Below are 22,301 nucleotides of genomic sequence, written 5' to 3'. Positions count from 1 at the left end.
AAAAGTAGCTATGTGAGATGACAGATTTGTTGATTTGCTTCTGTATTGTAACCATTTTACCGTCTACATGTATCCTTTAACATCATGTTGTAAAGCTTCAATATATACACACATACAGTTTTACTACTAAAAAAGCATTTCAGTAGTATGACATCTATTTCACTCCTCCTAGCTTTGATGGTATTGTGGCCTTACATTTCACTTTACAGTTTTTTGTTTTGTTTTGGTTTGGTTTGGTTTTTTTGTTTGTTTTTTTTGGCGGGGTGTGGCGAGTGGGATGGGAATGTAGTCTCACTCTGTAGCCCAGGCTGGAGTGCAGTGGCGCAATCTCAGCTTATTGCAACCTTCACCTCCCGAGTTCAAGCGATTCTCCTGCTTCGGCCTCCCAAGTAGCTGGGATTACAGGCGCCTGCCACCATGCCCAGCTAATTTTTTGTGTTTTTTAGTAGAGACAGGGTTTCACCATGTTGGTCAGGCTGGTCTCGAACTCCTGGCCTCAGGTGATCCACCCACCTTGGCCTCCCAAAGTGTTGGGATTACAGGCATGAGCCATCGTGCCCAGCACTTTTCAGTAAAGTTATACACACTTGTATACGTTGCTATTATTTTGTTTAAAACAAGGGCCACAGGGCCAGCAAACTGAAACTGAATGCCTGTTCTTGAAAAATAAGTTTTATTGAAACGTAGCCCATCTACCTAGCTGCCTCTCTCTCTCTCACTCTCTATCTCTCTCTGTATCTCTCCCCTCCCCAACCCCCCACCACCCTGTTTCATTCAGGGAGGTCAAGACTGTTACTTTTTTATTTATTTCTTCCATAAATTCATGGAAACTAAGACTATACTGCCACATGGTAATGTATTTTTTCATGAAATGTTCTGAATGGTGCTGATCTCATGTAGAAAGAAAGAAATAAAAATGTTTGATCTTCACAGCCTGTGTTTTAAAAATAGGATGATTCCTAAGAACACATTTCACTTTCATAAAATTACAGTCCTGGAGAAATTGAAGGTTGTTGATTTTCTTAAATAAAATTTTTAATGGGTTTGTTTGCCTGTTTTTTTCCAAGTAGAGTCTGTATTTGTGTCTCAAAGTGCTATCATTAATATCATTTTTATCACCAATGGTAATTGTTTAAAAAGTACTTTTCCATTCATGTGTGATTTGGAAAGACTTGTTACCTTAGCAGATAGATGGCTTGGAATTGTATTTCCTGAGGAAAGTACTGTATACATTTACAAAAATATGATTTAATTATAGAAATTAACTATAGACCTTTTTTCAGAAACACATTTTTTATTTAAAGATTGTATGCCTATTTTTTAATTGCTTCTACAAATCTTTATAGTAAAAGAAGACTGATAGGTCTTTTTCCTGTGAAATTTATTACTATCCTGTTCTCAACAGATTAACCATTAATAGGCATTATTTTTAACTCCTGTTGTAACCTTCTCTGGTGAAAGAAATAAGGTATAAAATTTAGCAGATGTTTTATAAAACTAGTAATTTCATTTCATAAAAATCATACTAAAAGAATTTTTTGCCGAGATAAATGAAAAAATGAATATTCTAAGGTACTTTTTTAAAACACAAAAGAATCTTCCAATTTTATAATATGTATGATTTGTAGTTTTACTATTCTGCCTCCTATTCATCTGATATTATTTCACATTACATTGTCATATCTTTAAGTTTATATTAAAAGACTCGGAAGAATAAAATGCAAAAGAAGTTGGATTGTATATTAGTTCAGGAAAAGCTGTTTAGTTTTGTGTTTATCCAGTTAATGTTAATTTTTCACATGTAATGTATTTAATCATTCAGGTAATTATTAAATGTGAAGGTATATGTATGATACTTTCTCCATGGATTATAACCTTATACCCTACACATCAGTAAGCTGCCATTCATTGATTACTTGCTATATTCACCTTTTCCTATCTGTCATTAATGTGAGATGCACATTAGTTTGTGTATCTTTTTTTTAGTGTGATTCTGAGGACCCTTCAGCTTGAATTATATAGTTCTTCCATCTACAAATATGGCTGAAAGTTGAACTTGACATGGATCAATATGATCTGGGCTAAAATATCTAAATGTGACTGATTATGTTAGCATCATGTCCACAGATCAATATTGAGTTTTATTATGAGTCTGACTCTGTAATTGGGTATAATCAATAAACTTTTGTCTCTTTTCCTTTACAATTTTAAGATTGTACTATATAGGTTTTAGAAACTACACTTAGCTTACATTTAGGACTCTGCTTTTCTTATGATGACCAGAAAGAGATCTATCTATGAATTTTAAGGAACAATGGAGCTTCCGTTTTACCATTGTGAGAAGAGTCCACTTTTATCTTGATAACTGATTGCTTGCTCAATATGCGCGACGTTTCTAACAGACCTAGTGTAATAACACCCCAGCACTCCTTTGGGGTAGTGTGTGGCTTTTTCTCTCTGTACTTAGTAAATAACTCACATTGAAGACTTTGACAAAACATACCATTAATGAAAGCAATCATAAAAGCTTGCCTTTAGATAAACCCGCAGGGTCTACAGGCGTTGAAAGATGCAATCTGTAAAGAACAATAAATTTGGGCCTTTGATTGAAGTGCCATTTGGGACATTATGCTTTGTCTGCATATTTGCACAAACATGATGCTCCCTTTTTTCATGTCTCTTAAACTTGAAGCTTGAGAGCGCTCATTGCCATTTTTACATTAAGGATGGTCCCATTAAAAGCTCCCTACAAAAAGAAGACTGGAAGTGATCCAGCTGAAGTGTGTATGTTTAATTCTGCCCTAGTTTGCCATTTGGAAAGCAGAGTTCTGGGCATCATTGCTGTTTTTTATGAATAGATCTTGGTTCTTTTCTAGTCAATTCCATCAGTAAATGGAGATTTAAAATACAACTTTTCTCAGCGTTGGAAAATAAGATTATTCCTCTGATGGATATTAGATATAGCTTTGAATGGAAATGTAATTACTGCATTCTAAATGATTTGTAGATTTTTTGCTGTCATTTTTACTTAGGCTTCAAAAATTTTGCAATTTATGTTAATATGCTGAACTGTTGGCCTCATATTTCATATTTCAGACTACTGATAAAAGGTAGTCTTCTGTTTGAGTCCTGCATTTTGTATTCTTCACAACCTGTATCTGTCCATCATTAAGCCTGAAAAGTAAATATACTCTACATGCTTTCCTGAATTTACAGATGCAGATCGTTTTCAGAAACATGGTATGGATGAGTTTATTTCTGCAAACCCCTGCAAGCTTGATCATGCCTTCCTTTTTAGAATACTCCAGAGGCAGACTTTGGATCACAGACTGAATGATTCCTATTCTTGCTTGGTGAGTACAAGTCTGTCTATCTAGTCCCCTATAAGTTGGAATAAAAGATTTTAGAAAGTGAGAAATACTCGTTATAAACCAGCATTTTATTCCTGACTCATTTAATAATGGTAGTTGGAGTGAGGGATAAAGAATTCCAATCGATCGCTTCCCAATTTAAAAATTATACACTTGAAGACCACTGCTGTGCCACTCAATAGACAGGAGAATAGACTCAAATAGATGCTAAACTGTGGTTTATCAGTCCCTTTAAAGAAGGCTCAGTGAAAATAGAAGGCTTTTAATAAAGATTTTTTAAAACCTCTGTTATAGTACTTACAGACATTTTAAGGTTGGAGTTCTGTTCCCCAGATGTTGACACCTCACATTTCTCTCTCTTGTTCTTAGAAGGACAACCTAAGTGGCAGGGGAAAGAAAGAGTGGAATTAATATGACAGGAGCTATACATAACAAAGGAAAGTTTTAGTTTCATCTAGCCATCCAAAGTATAACTTGAATTCCTTGACAAAAGGAAAGGAGCGAATTAAATTGAGTAAATTGTTTCCTGGTATGTGTTGAAACTGTAGCCAAAATTTGGGATATGATATGAAGTATAATTTAATTAAAAGGAATGCTTGACACTTCAGAATATGGGGACTAAACTTTATAACCTAAAAATTATGTGTTTTTCCAAACATTTACATTGTGAATAGCAATTCCTTTGAAATTTTTACAGCCAGAAAATGCGTATTTCTATCACCACTTTAATCTCTTGGACACTGAACATAGTACAGGTTGAATATCCCTTATCCAAAATGCTTGGGACCAGAGTGTTTCAAATATTGTATTTTCTTCAGATTTTGGAATATTTGCATTGTATGTACAAGGTGAGCATCCCTAATCCAAAAATCCAAAATCAATTTCCTTTGAGCATTGTTAAAAGAAAAACCTTAGCCTAATTAAGTTTAACAGAGTTTAATTGGGCAAAGAAGAATTCATGAATCAGGCAGCCTCCTCAGCCAGAGTAGGCTCAGATACTCCAGCACAGCCATGTGGTGGAAAATGTTTTATAGACAGAAAAAGGAAAGTGATATACAGAAAACAGAAGTAAGGTACAGAAACAGCCAGATTGGTTACAGCTCAGCATTTGCCTGATTTGAACACAGTTTGAACAGTTGGCCACCTTTGATTGGCCAAAACTCAGTGATTGGCACAATAGTAGACTACAGTGTACTTACAACTCCATTTGGTTTATAATTCACGACGTATAGAGAAACCTTTAGGCTGAACTTAAAATATGTAAGGAGGCAGCTTTAGGCTAAACTTGATTTAACAGGATCATGCAGATGCTCAAATATTTTGGATTTTGGAGCTTTCCAGATCTGGGACTTTTGGATTTGGGATGCTCAACCTGAAACTTCATGCAATAAAGTTACATTCTGTTTAAGATTTCAGACAAAATGCCACCCTTCATTGGAGATACTTCAGAGAGGAAGAAGTGAAACAACTTTTTGCCATGCTGACACTAACAGTTCAATAATTCATTTATAAATTGTTTATTAAGTATAATTTGAACATGATCCAACTCAAACTTTACAATCATGTGGAGAGTAAAATATACCATCTCAAAATCCTAGTCTAGCTTTTCATGGACAAACACATAAAATGAACATCAATAAGGGATAATGCCCTCTTGGATTCCACTCAAACACATTATTCAATTATCAAAAGCTGTTTTGATTTTGCTGATGACCCCTAGTGTAATATGGAGTCTGAGGAGAATGCTACAAGGTCTTCCACTGCACCTAGAGGGGAGTGAGTGTGATTTGCTTAGAAAGTGTTTTGGAGGCAAATGACTGAATATAAATCATGACTCAACAACTGATTTGCAGTGTGGTCTTGGACAATTCACTTAACATCCCTGAGCTTTAGCTTATTTATCTGCAACCTGGAAACCATGTAACTACCACACATGATGGTTCTTCTCTTACTCCTTTTCTTTTCTTCCTCCTTTCCTTTATTGCCTTCTCACCTTTTTCTCATTATTCTTTTCTTTCTCTTACATGATTACTCTGCCCCCTTTTAAAACTCTCTATACTCCCTTCTTTTCTTTTACTGTCTTAATCTATATAAATCCACATAATTTATCAAGATATTTTATAAGCCAGCTCCACCTGACGCTGCCCTCCAGGTTTAGCCACATAAACTGCCTGCTGTGTTCAGGTGGCATGCATGCACACACATATATTCTAAAATCTCATTTCAGGAGGAACAGAAGCTGCTAATATAAAGAATTAACTCTGTTATATTGTTCATAGGAAGACAAACAGAATGAGAAAAATATCCCAGATATTTAAGTTCCCAAATAGTACATGTATACCGCTGCTAAACTTAATGACATTTTCTTTTAGTTCACTTTATAAAACTTTTCCTGAACAAGAAATTTCATCTATAATGTCGTCTTTCTTCTCTTTTTAATTGATTCGTAAAGAGACTGAATTTTCTGGAGTAACAGTCTTTGTGTGTGATAATTTAGAACCTATGAATAAATTTGACTAATTTTGAGTGACAGTGGAGAAGCACAAGTTACCCATGCCTTGCTGTGACAGTAAAGAGAGAATAGCATTAGGTTACCAGTGTCCCAAATCAGTTTCAAAATTGATGACATTAGCTCTTCATGAAACATACCACCAATAAAATAAATGCCAAGATACTTTCATGCAGCTTCTGCTTATAAGGCCTAAAAGTACCTTCAGGAAAGCAAATAATAGTATAGAAAGAAAAAACATATCTATCTATCTTTTTTTATTTTGCAGGGATGGTTTAGCCCTGGCCAAGTCTTTGTGTTAGATGAGTACTGTGCCCGTTATGGTGTGAGAGGTTGTCACAGACATCTCTGCTACCTTACAGAACTGATGGAACATTCAGAAAATGGTGCTGTCATTGACCCTACCCTGCTCCATTACAGCTTTGCATTCTGTGCCTCTCATGTGCACGGCAACAGGTATTTTTACTTGCAAATACAAAGTGAAATGTATGAGGTTGACTATGGAAAAGAGAGAAAAATGTGCTTTGCCATTATTACCTAGTAACAGATTTTAAATAGCAAACACTTCTTACAAAGGAAAAAAAAAAAAACGACAGAGAAAAAAGTGTGCATCAATATGCTGTTGATTTAGGTGGGCTACACTTCATGTTTCTTTTTGCTGGTAAAGCCACTTGAAAGAGAGAGAAAAAAAATATATCTGTGAGATTAGAAACTGCCTTTTATTTCTTATATACCACCTACTAGTAGGTCTGAACAGCCTTAAGTATCCCTATGATTCCTGTTGTAATGCACACATGTGCCTGGGTAGGATATGTTCATAGGACTGTGTGTAACTAATGATCATTGCTTTTCCTCTGTGGAATAACTTTTCATGGATAAAACAAGATAAATAATGGGGTTTATGTAGAGTCTCCTCTCAGCCCCTTCCCTAATCCACACTTTAGGAACAAGTACTCTTGTTTTACCAAGATGCCAAAAAAATGCCTAATGTTGGCCTCCACAGCTATCTATCTCTGGGCTTAAAAATCTGTCCATATCATTCCACGTGGTAACTTATGCCTGTAATCTTAGCACTGTGAGACTCTGGGGAGGGTGGATCACCTGAGGCCAGGAGTTTGAGACCAGCCTGGCCAACTGATTGAAACCCCATCTCTATTAAAAACAACAACAACAACAAAAATTAGCTGAGCTTGGTGGTGCATGTCTGTAATCCCAGCTACTCAGAAGGTTGAGGTGTGAGAATCGCTTGAACCCAGGAGGCAGAGGTTGCAGTGAGCCAAGATCATGCCACTGCACTCCAGCCTAGGTAACAGAACAGGCTCTGTCTTTAAAAATAAAAATAAAAATAAAAATAAAGAATAAATAAAAATCTGTCAATATCACTCCCCTTCCCTTAATCTTGCTCCGTACATATTTGATGAATGAATGAATGCCTTCATTATTTGTGTTAATATCTCTTCCATTAATGGCCCATTAACTTTTTATTCATCTTTTTCTTTTCCCTCCTATCCCCAATTTGTGAACATCAATATTCTCTTCCCGTAGTGCCCCGTAACATTCTCTTTTTTACATTTCCATTGTTTATCCTAATTCTGGCCTTCATTTTTTTCTTGCCTATGTATCTGGATTTACCTCTTTATTTCCTTTTTCTTTCTATAGTATTCTACCAATCAGTCAAAAAAATAACAGAATAACTTTCACCACAGTCTTTTTCAAAAAGCTTAAGTGATTTTTGATTATTAAATTAAAAATAGATTCCAAGTGATAGCATCATTTTCCCATTACCATCCTGTTCCATCTACCCATTCTTATCTCCACAAAATTTTACCCCAGAAAACCTGTTTATTCTCCATGTTTTTCTTTTTTCCAGTTTTAAAAAGTCAGACATCACAAAACTCATCTTAGAAGATTTCAATTAACTCATTCAGACACTAAGAACTTTTTATCCGTACTTATCTCGTTACCTTTGTCATATATACTTACGTGCTACATGTGTGTACATGCGCGCACACACACGCGCGCACACACACACACACACACACACTTGCTTCTGTTCCACTAGATCATATTTTAAAGGCAAAAATCAGTTCTCATTCATCTATTATCCTCCACATACCTAAAACAGTGTGTTGCATATTGTAAGTATGCAATAAATATCTGTTGAAGTCCTTTGAAGTCCCCAGTGCTGCCATTTCTCAGCTTACAATAAAATAAGATTGCTCCTTGTCTCACAGTCTACTCAGGTTTTCACTTTATTTTGGAGCCCAGCCTTGATTTGGAATTAGGAGGATGTTGCTGATTTTAGTAGTTTTTTTCCCACTATCTCACACTCAACCCTCTGCGCTTAGAAAATATGGGGGTACAGGTGTCAGGGTGGCTAACTTAATATGAGCTGTTTTACTAAAACTGTCTCTTGTCTCGTGCCTCTGTCTCAATTCCTTCTGACTAAGGGATATCTGACAAAGGTAATGAGATAAGTACAGATTAAAAGTTCTTAGTGTCTGAATGAGTTAATTCCAGCACTAGGCAGACCTCTGAAATGCAAGAGGATGAGAAGGTTTCAGTGAAACAGACAAACCCAAGGCAAATTGTATAATCAGAATATTTTATTCATCCACACAGAAAGGTAAAATTAAATTGGGAACATAAAGTAGGAAATTCAGCTAATGTGCCCCCAAAATATATGTGTTTGAGACACATTGTAGTGGAAAGTTACTGAGGCAACAAGGAGCTAGTGCTGCTGCCTGGGAGGCAGCCTGATTTGACTCTACTGGTTGCCATAGTTACTTTTATTCTGTAAAACTATTGTTTTCGTTATAATGATACTCTGTAATGTGTAATTCAAGGTATGTTTATATGTTCATGCATGTATTATCTTTAATATTGCACATGAAATCCACTTTCCCAAAGATTAAACTATATACACATTCAGGTATCTCTGGTGGTGTTTTAGAATCGAAATTTGAATCAGTCTCTGATTCAGCATTGAGGTGTCATATAGCTTAAGAAGAAGAAGAAAGGAAGAAGTATAGGGCTGAGGGAAATTTGAACCTCAATTTAGGATAGAAATTATCCAAGATAAGCTGAAAGTTATGATGTTTCCTGTGACGTTTACAGTCCAACAGATGTCATTCAGAAATACTATGCTGCCACAGTGAAAGACCAGAAAGAGGCAAAAGATCTTCACTTGAATCCCAGCTCTGAAATTTGCAAACTGACCCATGTTCAACAAATCACATAACCTTTCTTAAACTCAGAGTTATCATACATAAAAGGGGCAAATACTAATGTGAAGGTACTACATAATTATAAAATACTATCAGTATTAATTACTCTTACTATTCTAATATATTTTCCTTTGCCATTTAACCCAAGAAGATGTACATTGTGAGATGAAGAAAAATGTAAAAACTATGTAGTTAGGATTGTACCTCATTCTAAATAGAAATATTTCAATGTGTATATAATTATACTTCTAATTTCTTTGTTAATGGAATATTCAGATTTTGGCAACCTCCCTTTGTGAGAATGTGCTTCTCTTATCCATGTCTGTAGCATCTGATATTTATACAGACTTTTGTTTAAAAATACAGTCAATGTCAAGTCTGACTTTTCTACAGTGTTTGCCATAGTCTTATTTTATGATCATTTTTACATCTGTCAAGACACATATTCAGAGAGTCGTTTTGCTCATTACCTGAACTACCTCTGTCATAAATTCAAAAGGAGAAAAGATTTCCCTTTATTATTGACTGAAGTGAAGGACAACAGTGCTGTCTGGATTTGAAATTTTTCAGGGAGCACATCCTATTGCACAGTGTTGAGCTCTCTAGGTGTGTTCTTTCTGTACAGATATATCTCTGAATAGCACTCTGAGTGTTTCAGAAATAAAAGAATAGAGTTAAACAGAAAAGGTCTGGCTGGTACTAAGACTGAGGAAGAGAGAGAAAAAGAAAGGAAGAAAGAAAAAGTGAGTCAAGGACAGAAACAGACCCACTCATGCAGGATGATAGCCACACACATCTCTGAATAACACAACCACTCATTCAGCCATAGTGCCGCTGAGGACTGACAGGAAGGAGAAAAGAGGCTTTCAGAGACAATGCATCATAGGGCAAAGTTCTAGGTTGATATGTGTGGTTATACATCTTGGTTTTGTAAGTCAGGCTGAGGGTGGAGAAACTGAAGCAGCAACACAAAATGGCTTTTATGTCCCAATTTAATGTAAGGCATACAGTGGATTCACTGACTCCTCTACAGTTTTGTAGGGCCGTCTTAGAGCTGCTGCATGCCTGACAAAGGACAGCTCAGATGTGCTTGCTTTCAAGTACAGGGCACAAGAGTACAACATGACTGTAGTTTTATATATAAAATAATCTCAATTTTCTATGGATTCCAGATTATATCACAAAGTTGTACATAACCTTAATGGGCATCAGTCAAATCATCATATCATAATACCTCTGTCTTCACAGATGCTAACCTTTCCCCTTGACTGTCACTTCAGAAATTATGCCTCAAACTTCCAATCTGTAATTTTAGAGACAGTGATTCATTTTTTGAGAAAAAACATAGATAATTGCATCAAATAGGATCATCAAAAGTGTTCACTTAATTCTAGTCTTGGATATGTGACTATATAGAAATTAAGTATACATGACACACACGTTGTAAATGGAGAGACTTACTTTTGGGGCAGGTGAGCAACCAGATGAAAGGTCATAAGCAAGGTTATCCTTAGGTAATGTACCTGATCTGACAGGTTTTATGCCATGTGCTAAATGTGCAAAGGCAGAAAGGACGGATTTGGGGGAGTATATTTCAAATATTACTAGAGGATTTTTTTATTTTATCAAAAACTATAGAACAACCCTAAATCTACCTAAAGCAGACTTTCCTAGCAATATCGATACTCACCCAACCTCAAGTTCAGTACTGAAGCAAGATAATTGTGCCTTTCAAAACAAAACAAAACAGACAAAACCAGAGAAAAATAAAAAGGGAAGGGAAAGACTCGGTGTGTTGGAAATATCTCTGAGTTAGGAATGAGAACATCTGTGTTCCCGTTCTGGCTCTTCTACTGATGAACTACTTAACTTTGAGCAATTGGTTTTAATCTGTCTGAGCCTCAGTTTTTCCCTATGTACCTTGTAAGTAATAAAATTAATGCTACCTACTCAGTATGGTTCCTAAATAGGTCAAATAAATTTCTGTAAGTACTTTGTAAATGATGAAATATTGCTTAAATAGCATGTAGTAATTTTTTTTAATGCAGTGTATTAGTTAAATGAGCTTTTGGGGATTGTTCTGTGAAACACTGCAGTGCTCAGGTGAATTTTGTTATGACAACATACCACAAACAGGTTTCAATCAGGAGGATGAGAATGGAAGAGCCCTGAGTCAGTACCTCACCTCATCTACTATCCGTGGTCATGGGGAAAAGCCATGCTGAAGTTCTGGGGCCTCACTGCCTACCTCCCCCATGTTGCTGAAAAACATTGTGGGTCCCAGAGTGGAGTGGCAAAGAGAGTGAAAAGCAGGAGCCCAGAACCTCATCATCCGGGATAAGTATGTAGACAGACTGCAATTTGGGAAATAGTTGCTAAAGTCACCTAATTAATTTCCTCTGATTTCCTTCCATACCTTCCATTCCAACTCTGCAACTCCTCGATCTTTCTGAGATACTAAATAAAACAGCCTGCTGAAGGTCTGAGGAAGAGACAAGACAAAGGAAATTTTTTAGTATATGTTAGACTATATCAGGTTAACCATGAACAGAAACAAGGGCTACACCTTAACATAGCTTTTCTTAAACTTCATACCTTTAGAGCCTTCTTCTTCTCAATAGTTAGGTATGGGACAAAGTTTTTGGGTCTTGAGTTGGATCTTCTTATCATTTTTAACAGAGTAAGTTTTTCGAAAACAGTATGTGATGCTCTATGTAGAAACAAACAAAGAATGCTCTATATGTACATAGGTGCCATTTACCACTACTATTGCCATTCCAGTTTGATATTTGTAGATCTATGTTTATGTACAAAATTGGCTTGTTATTTTACTTTCTCATACCGGTTTTATCAGGATTGGGTATCTAGGTTATTGTAGGCACATAAAATGAACTGGGGAGGTTTCCCACTTGCTCTGTATAAGACTTGAATGGCTTTTTGTAGTTTACCAATAACTCATCTTTAATTTATTTATTGTTTTTTATAAATCACTAAATCAGAGTCTGTTTTATTTTGAATAAATGTAGACTGAAGTTTATCTTTATAATAAAAAAGGAAAACAAGAATATAAGGGTATTAACACATGCTACCTCATAATTAAGGCCAACGTCTATCTGTTTAAGAAAATAAACTGTATCCAAATATTCTGTAAGACTCACAAAAATATATTAACATAATTAAAACATGAAATGAGCTTTAAGCAATATAATCTACTTACACTACTGCCTTAAAAAGTTAATTCCAAAACAACGTTGATCAAAACTTGAAATTGAAACTTCTAGGTAGCACTTTTAAGTATCTGAACTCATCTTGCTTGAAAATACATGATAATGTATGCATACTACACCCAGATGACTCCTTCCCAGTCATCCTAATTAATAAAGTCTTACCATATGAGCATTCTCTTTGTTAAAACCGTAAGAACCTTTAGCATTTAGGTATGTAATAATACTTGGAACACTGCCCGGGATGAAACTAAAAAATATGTAAGGTACATGTTAAGCATTTTATGAAGAACACTTAATTTCACTAAAGAGAGACAGGAAAAATTGGACTGATTTTCCACATAAACTGCCTGGGTGTTTTGCTGAACATCTTGATAGTAAGCAAGTTTGTGGAAGATCCTTTACAGCCTATTCACTCATTGTTACCATGGTATACTCTTTATAAATATTAACGTTCGCAGGTAACAAAGAATCCATCTATATCAAAAACATTGCTACCTAAATTTTGAGAAGGTTGAACTAATTATACAATGAAACATTTCCTCAATTAAAACTCTTTAAAATTTAAATGATCTTTTTTTAAATTTTAAATTAATTTTTTTTATTATACTTTAAGTTCTAGGGTACATGTGCACAACGTATAGGTTTGTTACATATGTATACATGTGCCATGTTGGTGTGCTGTACCCATTAACTTGTCATTTACATTAGGTATATCTCCTAATGCTATCCCTCCAGCCTGTCCCCTCCCCACAATAGGCCCCGGTGTGTGATGTTCCCCTTCCTGTGTCCAAGTTATCTCATTCAATAACTCATCTTTTAAACCAGTGGTCCCCAACCTTTTTGGCACCAGTGACCGGTTTCATAGAAGACAATTTTACAACTTAGTGGGTAGAGCGGTAGGGTGGGGGATGGTTTGGGGATGAAACTGTTCACCTCACATCATCAGACGTTACTTAGATTCTCATAAGGAGCGCATAACTTGTCTGCACGGTCACAATAGGGTTCGGGTTCCTATGAGAATATAATGCCGACCCTGATCTGACAGGAGGTGGAAGTCAGGCAGTACTCACTTGCCTGCCGCTCACCTCCTGCTGTGTGGCCCAGTTCCAAACAGGCCATGTACTGGTACCAGTCCACAGCCTGGGTGTTGGGGACCCCTGTTTTAAACCATCTGGGCTTGGGAATTTATTTGTGGAAAGATTTTTAACTGTTCTGGTTTATGTTGTAGCTACAGAAATTCTCAGGCTTTCTATTTATTCTTGAGTCAGTTTGGGCAAGTTATGATTTTCTGGGAAATGGTAGATTTCATTTAAGTTATTAAAAGTATTGATATTAAGTTATTCAAGTTGTTTTCTTCGTATTTTTTGCTCGGTCTATAATTCTTCCCTTCCTCAGTGTATTGTTCATTTTACCTTCTCTCTCTTTTCTTCTCTTAATCCATCAAGTTTATTGGTCTTTTCAAAGGAGCAACTTTTGGCTTTGTTGAACTGTATTGTTTCTTTTTTAGGTATACTTTTTATTTTACAATAATTTTAGATTACAGAAAAGTTACTAAGAGAGTGCATATTTCCATTTCCCTTAATGTTATTGTCATACATTTGTCAAAACTAAGAAATTAACGTTGGCACACTAGTATTAACTGAATACCAGTCCTTATTCACATTTTACCAGATTTTAAATTAATGTTCTTTTTTCTGCTCCAAGATTCAATTCAGGATACCAAGTTGCACTTAATTGTCATGACTATAACAGTTTCTTAGGGGTTTTTTGTTTGTTTTTCATGACCTTGACAGTTTTGAGGAGGACTAGTCAAGTGTTTTATCAGATGTCCCTCAATTTGGGTTTGTCTGACATTTTCATGATTAACCTGAGATTATGGGTTTTTATAAAGAGATGAAATACCTTTCTCATCATATTCTATCAGGGAGTACATAATATCCACATGACATGCTGGTAGTATTTGTCACATTTCTCTATTGTAAAGATGTCATTTTTATTTTTTTCATACTCTATTTTGATGAAAATAGCTAACTTCAATACACACTGAAGAGGAGACAGGAAATAACCCCACCTCCTAGAAGGAGAACTATGGGCATACATTATTCAGAATTCTTCTATAAGGAATATATGTCTCTTCTTTCCAATTTATTTCTTTATTTAGCGATCTGTTTATATCTTATAGATTCATGTTCTGTTGCTTTATACTTTGGGTTCAATCTAACATGTCTAAATTACTTTGTTGCTCAGATTATTCCTGCTGTAGCCATTGAAAGCTCTTTTATACTGGCTCCCTTTGGTATGTCCTACTCATTTCGTCTTTGAGCACTTTCTTAGTTTCTGGTAAACTGACATGCTGTAAGTTCATCTTTTATTTTCCCTACTCTAGCCCAAGAATTAATCAGTTTTCCAGGGAGCTCTGGTTTTGTTATTGTTGTTCACTTGTTTGTTTGTTTTTTAGAGAATGGTATCTAGAAACCAAGATCTAGGTGACATGTGTGCTTATTTCTGCTGGAAAAATCATGGCTTCCAGGCCCTCTCAGTTGGACAGGGCTAGGTGATATATGATGTATACTAATCCATGAGTTCATACTGACGTCTCCAGCAGGAATCTAGGACATCAACATTCATTTCAGCATGCTTTTCTTCCTTATCTTTAACTCATCTTTTCAACAGTGAGAAATCTTACTTCCACCATCCATTTACAAAATTGTTCAAACCCTGATCTTCATGCAAAGCAGTTTTGGAATTCGCCAACTAGGCTATAGTACTTGTCTACATAACCTTTCAGTTTCCAGTCAAAACACTGTTTTCCATAGATTAATAGGAAAGCAGCTTTGTCTCCCACCCTTCCTTAGTGAGGTTATGCCATCTTTCCTAACTTCTTATGTTAGATGTGTAACTCACTACTTGTCAGCTTTTCTTCTTTTCTAAGAGTTTAGGGCTGTAACTTCCCCCTTCTGTTTTTACTACATATAGAAATGTCTTATGTACTATTTAATTAAAATTCATTCTAAGTAATTTTAACTTTTCATAATTTTTTGACACAAAGTTATTTGTAAGTATGTTTTAAAATATCTCAGGAGGCTGAGGCAGGAGAATGGCATGAACCCAGGAGGCAGAGCTTGCGCTGAGCCGAGATCGCAGCCACTACACTTCAGCCTGGGGGACAGAGCAAGACTCCGTCTCAAAAAAAAAAAAAATCTAAGAATATGAAACATTTTTGGTTTTTTTCTTGAGAACTGATTTCTTACCTAATTCCTCTGTGATCAGAGAATGTGATCTGTATGATACCAGTTCTTTATAATGTGTTGAGATTTCCTTTGTGGCCAAATATGTGTCAAATATTATAAATGTTTTCTGTCACATGAAAAAAAATGTATGTATTCTTAGGCAGTGCAAACAGGATTTGTGTGGTTAAGATCTTCTAAAGTCTTGCTAATTGTTGCCTGTTTGATCTGTGGGGTTATGACCAAGTTGGGTGGTGATCTACAACTGTCATGGTGGTTTTTGCTTTCTACTTCTGTAAATTTTTACTTTGTATATTTTGAAGCTAGTTTTTGAGAGGTTGCTTTTTGTTAGGACAAGATCTCATTCTGTCACCCAGGTTGGTCTCAAATTCCTGGGCTCAAGTGATCTTCCTTAGCCTCCCAACTTGCTGGGATTACAGGTATGAGCCACTGTGTCTGGCCCAAGGCTGTTCTGTATTCAAGCTTAAGATTGTTAGATATTCCTGGTAGATGGACATTATTATCATCGTTTGGTGATGGTCATCATAACTAATAATGATTTTTGCATGATATGTAGGTGATTATTAATGTAGCTTTCTTTTGATAAGTATTTGTCTGATATATGTTTGTTTACATGATTAGCCTTTCTATATTCTTGAATTTTAGTGTTTTTTGATTTTTTCTGCTTTTTTTTTTTTGTTTGAGACGGAGTTTCGCTCTGTTGCCCGGGCTGGAGTGCAGTGGCTGGATCTCAGCTCACTGCAAGCTCCGCCTCCCGGGTTTATGCCATTCTCCTGCCTCAGTCTCCCGAGTAGCTGGGACTACAGGCGCCAGCCACCTCGCCCGGCTAGCTTTTTGTATTTTTTAGTAGAGATGGGGTTTCACTGTGTTGGTCAGGCTGGTCTCGAACTCCGGACCTCAGGCGATCCGCCCGCCTCAGCCTCCCAAAGTGCTGGGATTACAGGCATGAGCCACCGTGCCCGGCCGTATTTTAGTGTTTTATAAATAGTAAACTAGATTTTGATTTAATTTTTCAATATGACTTTTTCTGTCTTTTAATTAGTTTGTTCCACTTACACGTATCATGTAATTGATAAAAGTAAGTCACATATTAATAAAAGTAAATCCATTTCTACCATTTTATTTTAGGCTTTCTTTTTTGGCTCATGTTCTATAAACTTTTTGTTTCCTTTTTATTGGTATACTTTTTGTTTAATTGAAGTTATTTTCTTTAATTCTATTTTTTTTCTCTTAACAGTTAATATTTTCCAACAATTGCATTTGAGATTTACCAGGCATGTTGCTGAAATTTTAAAGTCTTACTCTAATCAGCAAATTTCTCCTCCTGGGTAGTTCAGAGTCCTTAGAATATTACCCTTCAGTCACCCCCTTTCTGGCTTACATGCTTAAATTGTGTGGTATTTTAGTTATATCCTTTTTTCCCAATTTATTATTTTATTCAGTTAAATATTATTAAATATTATTTTGTATTCAGTACTTGCTTAGATTTAGAAACAATTTTCCTTTTTTTCTGGAGAATGTTCTTTGTACTTTCCTATAAATGGTCTCCAATACACTGTGAATTGTTATCGGGAATTTCTTTTGTTTCATCCTAATTTTTCAAAGAAAGTTTTGCTAGTTATACAGCGCTAGGTTGATGGTTATTTTCTCTTAGAACTTTGAAGATATTCATTTTCTTCTGATTTTCTTTGTTGTCATTACGAAGGCTCTTGGCAGGCCGGGTGCGGTGGCTCACACCTGATTACACCTGTAATCCTAGCACTTTGGGCGGCCGAGGCAGGCAGATCACCAGGTCAGGAGTCTGAGACCAGCCTGGCCAATATGGTGAAACCCCGTCTCTACTAAAAAATACAAAACTTAGTCAGGCATGGTGCCGTGCACCTGTAGTCCCAGCTACTCAAGAGGCTGAGGCAGGAGAATTGCTGGATCCTGGGAGGCGGAGGTTGCAGTGAGCCGAGATGCCGCCACTACACTCCAGCCTGGTGACAGAGCGAGACTCCATCTTAAAAAAACAAAACAAGGCCGGGCGCGGTGGCTCAAGCCTGTAATCCCAGCACTTTGGGAGGCCGAGACGGGCGGATCACGAGGTCAGGAGATCGAGACCATCCTGGCTAACACGGTGAAACCCCGTCTCTACTAAAAAAATACAAAAACCTAGCTGGGCGAGGTGGTGGGCGCCGGTAGTCCCAGCTACTCGGGAGGCTGAGGCAGGAGAATGGCGTAAACCCGGGAGGCGGAGCTTGCAGTGAGCCGAGATCCGGCCACTGCACTCCAGCCTGGGCGACAGAGCGAGACTCCATCTCAAAAAAAACAAAAAAACAAAAACAAAAACAAAACAAAACAACAACAAAAAAGGCTCTTGGCAGTACAAATGCTAGTCTTTTAACGATGATTCCTCTTTTTACTGGGGATGATTTTTTTAAAAAGATTGTTTTGTTCTTTTATGAGTACAGTATACGGTTTCTTTGTACGGATTTATTTTAATTTATTGTGATTGGGACGTATATGAATTTCTGATCTACCTGCCATGATATCGTATAAGTGTGCATTTCTTTTTATTTACCCTGATTGGAATATAAAGATTTATATTTGTCATCATTTCTGGAATAGCATTATCTCTTTAAATATCATCTCTTCTACAATCTTTTTCTTCTCATTTGAAACTCCAATTACCCATGTACTAGGCATTTTATCTTCTATCTCTTTTAATGTCTCTAACATGTATTCTATCTACATATTTTTCCAGCTACATCCTGTGTAATGTTTTTAATTCTGTATTCTAGTTGAGGAGTTGGCTAATATTGTGAAGGGCTCTACAGTAAACATGGCAACTATTTCGGGCTTTGTGACTATACAAAATCTTGTAACTATTTTTGACCATATAGTCTCTGTTACAACTATACAACTCTGCCATTGCTGTGCAGAAGCAGTCATGGACAATATATAAATGAATGAGTGTGGCTTGTCCCAACAAAATTATATTGACAAAAGCAGGTGATGGGCCACAGTTTGCCAACCTTTACTTCAGTTCTCTCTTCAGCTGCGACATCTACTGTTTCACTCACTTATTGATTTGTTAATTTCAGTTAACAAATTCTTTAGTCCTGGAAATTCTGATTCTTTTTGAACTCTGCTTGATTACTTCTGAATATCTCTTTTTCCTTTCTTGGTTTGATTCCATTTTTTGTTTCCTTAGATCTTTTATAATTATTTCATATTATCTTTCAAAGAACTTAATTTTCTATTGTTTCTGGTGACATTTTTGCCATGGTCACTTGTTTATTATTTTTTAATGCAACTAGCATGTTTTTGTAATAATCATTTATACTTGAGATTAATCTGTGGGAATTCTCATCAGGCCTGGGCTCAGAATGCTTCCCTCTAAAGAGGACTTGTTTGTGTTCTTCCTTGATGTTAGGGAGTGCACTGTCCGTTCACTGATACTGTCACCCATTTGAGGGTCCTATTTTTATGCAGGCATCTCAGGCTTAGGAGTTCCAAATTAGGTCTATGACCCAGTGATCCATTCCCTTGGACACAGCTGTAAAGCTTTCTCAATATTGATATTTACCACCAAGGCAGCCATGTTATTCATATTTGCCCCTTCTCTGCTTTCATCAGATTCATTTGTTTTGTTATCCCACCCTTGGGAGAATTATTTTACTTTATTGTAAGAGCTAGACAACATTTAACATATAATTGTTGTGGCTTATGCAGTACTTAGGTGTTTTGTAGTGAATAAGGATTTGGGGAGTTTCAAGTTAGTCCACCATACTGGAAGCAGCAGTCACATGAAAAATTTGCATTTAAAACATTATTTGGACATCTTTATGGAGAACATCTTGGGCCCTTCCTCAAACTGACTTCTGCTTCAGGTTTCACCTAAATAACTGCTGCTCATTCATCACATTTCAGGTTAAATATCATTTCTAAACTGAATCCTTCTCTGACACTCCAAACTAGATCAGATCTTTATACTTTTGCCCTTCTTAAATGTAATTGTATACCTATTGTCTAATTTTTATTTTGTATACATTTTCCCACTATAAACTCTATTGGGGCAGAAACCATTTCTGTTGTGCCTACATTGTATCCCATGACCTGACCAAGTGGTCCATAAACATTGATTGAGTAAATAAGTGAATGACATTGGGCCATCTGTTTACAAATTTTGTAGGTGATATATTATGCACCTTCTTAAGTAAGTTTAAAATTAAATGTTTTTAAATTAATCAACTGCAATTATTTTTATGGCACATGATAAAGGCCGTACATAACCAGCAAGATAGCATCATTTTCCATCATAGAAATTAATATATTAAAACAGATCCCCTTTTAGTGTATAAAATTGAAAATCATTGTAATGAATGATAAACACTACAGTTGGTGAGGTTGCAGGGAAATTAATAATTTCATGCACTGCAGGCCAGAGTGTAAGCTGGCAAGTGCTTTCTAAAACACCAACTTTGCAATATGTATCAAATACCTGAAAATATGCATTTAAGCTAGCAATATACCTTTAGGAATTTATCCTAAGAAAACATTTGGATATGGGTTAAACATATATATTATAAGATTAATTAAATATTGAAACACTATCTATGATGGCAAAAAACGGAAGAAAAATGCCTACATTTCTAAATAATGGATAATTGGACTAGTAAATTATGGCACATCCATATACTGAAATATAATTATTTCATTATAAATTAGAATTTTTAAATTTTATTTTTAAAGTTTACCATTCATTAAAACAATCAAATTATGAATCAGAATGTATAATTCATCTATATTTAGAGAAATAAATTATATTTACAAAATAATATTTCAGTTATTTCTGGTTGGCATATTTATAAGAAATTTTCATTTTGGTCTTTATTTTTCCAAATTTCTCTTCTCACAGTATGATACATATGAAGTCCTTTAGTTACAATGTATGTTGTTTTTAAAAAATATTAGGTATAGGGCAGAGGGTGATATTTATATCAGAGAACCTCTATACCAACCTTAATTCTCTTTACTTTTATTTTAAATTGCTCTTGGTATTTATTTCTCTTGAATTCTAGAATTATGTATAGCAGTGATTTCAGTTTGGAATAGTCCAAGAAAGTTTTCTTATTCGTTTGTTTGGTCCCAGGAGAGGCCAGTTATCAAGCACGTTTTGGTCCTTGGTCTATTCATCACCACCCTAACACAAAAATGAAGTAATACGATCTTAGATCTTCATAGAGTCAGATGATTGCTTTCACCATAGTGGTATCTAGCCTTTTGTAAATAAACATCCAAGGAAATTAGAATGCAGTGCAAAATCCAGACAAGGAAGGAAGGAGTGTTTGTAAAAAGATAAGAACATATTTCAGAATCTCATCCTTTAAAATATTTTTCTCATAGAAAATCTGTTTCTTATATCTCAATGATTATATAAAGACACAATTTCTTCTTCTGGATATTTAAAATTAGAGGGGAAGTAAAAGGGCACTGAGTGTGTAATATGTGACCATCCAAATGAGACATCATTTGATTCGAACAATAGGAGGTAGTATAGGTTAGGAAACAAAAAAGAAGGGATTGTTGTTTTCTTCCTCATCATCTTTCATCATTTCTTATTTTCGTACTGTGACATCCTCTCCTTTCCATTCTGTTCACAAATGGATATTGGTGGGAAATACACGAAGTGCAAAGTGACTTTTACCTGCTGTGCTGCAGGCAGAATTGACAATTCAGAAATACCACCCTCTAGGTATCTCTCCCCTTCTCACTTTCCCTAGAGGAAGCTAAGATGTCATGCATTCCTCATAGCAGAGGCAGGTGAAAAGAAGCCTATAAGAAACTCAAAAGCACCATGAACTTTGTCATTTGCTCATGCATTGCTTGTGAAATAATCTTTTACAACAAACCACCAGATTTCCAGGACAAACTTACCTGATGAGTTGGAGATGGGGTGGGGGAACATTTAAAATAAATTTAACCAAATTAATTTAATTTAATGTCTCATTAATTTAACCATACTTCGCTATACAGTGTTAACCCTGGTGTCTTTATTCAACCCATAAGCTTGCTAAGCACTGTATACCAGGCGATATGCAGAGTCCTAGAGATTATAAAGCCTGGGGATTATAAACACATTTATCCCTCACATATCTAGAAGCTGTCCAGGTGATAAAAGTGATTGAACAAAGTAACTCTAGAAGATGGTATAGTTTTCGTTAAGTAATAGAATGGATGCTCATCAGCACTAAATAATGAATTTTAAGTAGGAATGTGGGCAGATATGACTACATAATTTTGGAAGTGCTATTTAAACAAAGTTAAACAGATTTCTTTACTATCAGGCTTCTCAGACCCTTTCATATGCTGTGATTGTCCTGTGAACCTCCAAAAGGGTTGTGTAATTTGCATTGTTTACAAAATATTTGGGCATCCCTGAGGGTCATTGTTCCTTACAATGTGTTTTGGAAAATGTTGAAAGCCATTAATTCATCTTTACTCAAATTTACTCCAAAGGAATGGATATTAAACATGCCAAAATTAGTTTTTATTGGTGTTACAAATCTCTGAAATTTTTTATTATACTGGAAAAGGGAACTATAAAATGTGTGAATACAGACTGTTCGAACAAGGGAAGTAAAGCACTAAGTTTGCACAGATCTGAATATTTAAGCAGATTTCCTCATTGATATTTTCTTTTCTGCTCAAATGCCTGATTCTACTGCCCAGTT

General features: G+C 35.8%; 1 protein-coding gene across 2 annotated transcripts in view; it reads left to right on the top strand.

Annotated features, from left to right (window-relative positions):
- The window catches only part of CADPS2 (Ca++-dependent secretion activator 2), a 571,469-nt gene that overhangs the window by 398,405 nt on the left and 150,763 nt on the right, over positions 1 to 22,301 (top strand). For both annotated transcript variants that reach the window (XM_011937408.1, XM_011937407.1), the window contains exons 12-13: positions 3,217 to 3,353; positions 6,149 to 6,336. In XM_011937408.1, the coding sequence (XP_011792798.1) occupies positions 3,217 to 3,353; positions 6,149 to 6,336 (325 nt within the window). The remainder of the gene's footprint in view (positions 1 to 3,216; positions 3,354 to 6,148; positions 6,337 to 22,301) is intronic.

This window comes from Colobus angolensis, unplaced genomic scaffold, assembly GCF_000951035.1.
Source record: "Colobus angolensis palliatus isolate OR3802 unplaced genomic scaffold, Cang.pa_1.0 Scaffold163, whole genome shotgun sequence".
Classification (NCBI taxonomy): Eukaryota; Metazoa; Chordata; class Mammalia; order Primates; family Cercopithecidae; genus Colobus; species Colobus angolensis.
Note: the sequence above shows the minus strand (reverse complement) of the source record. Positions and strands in the feature narration are given on the sequence as shown.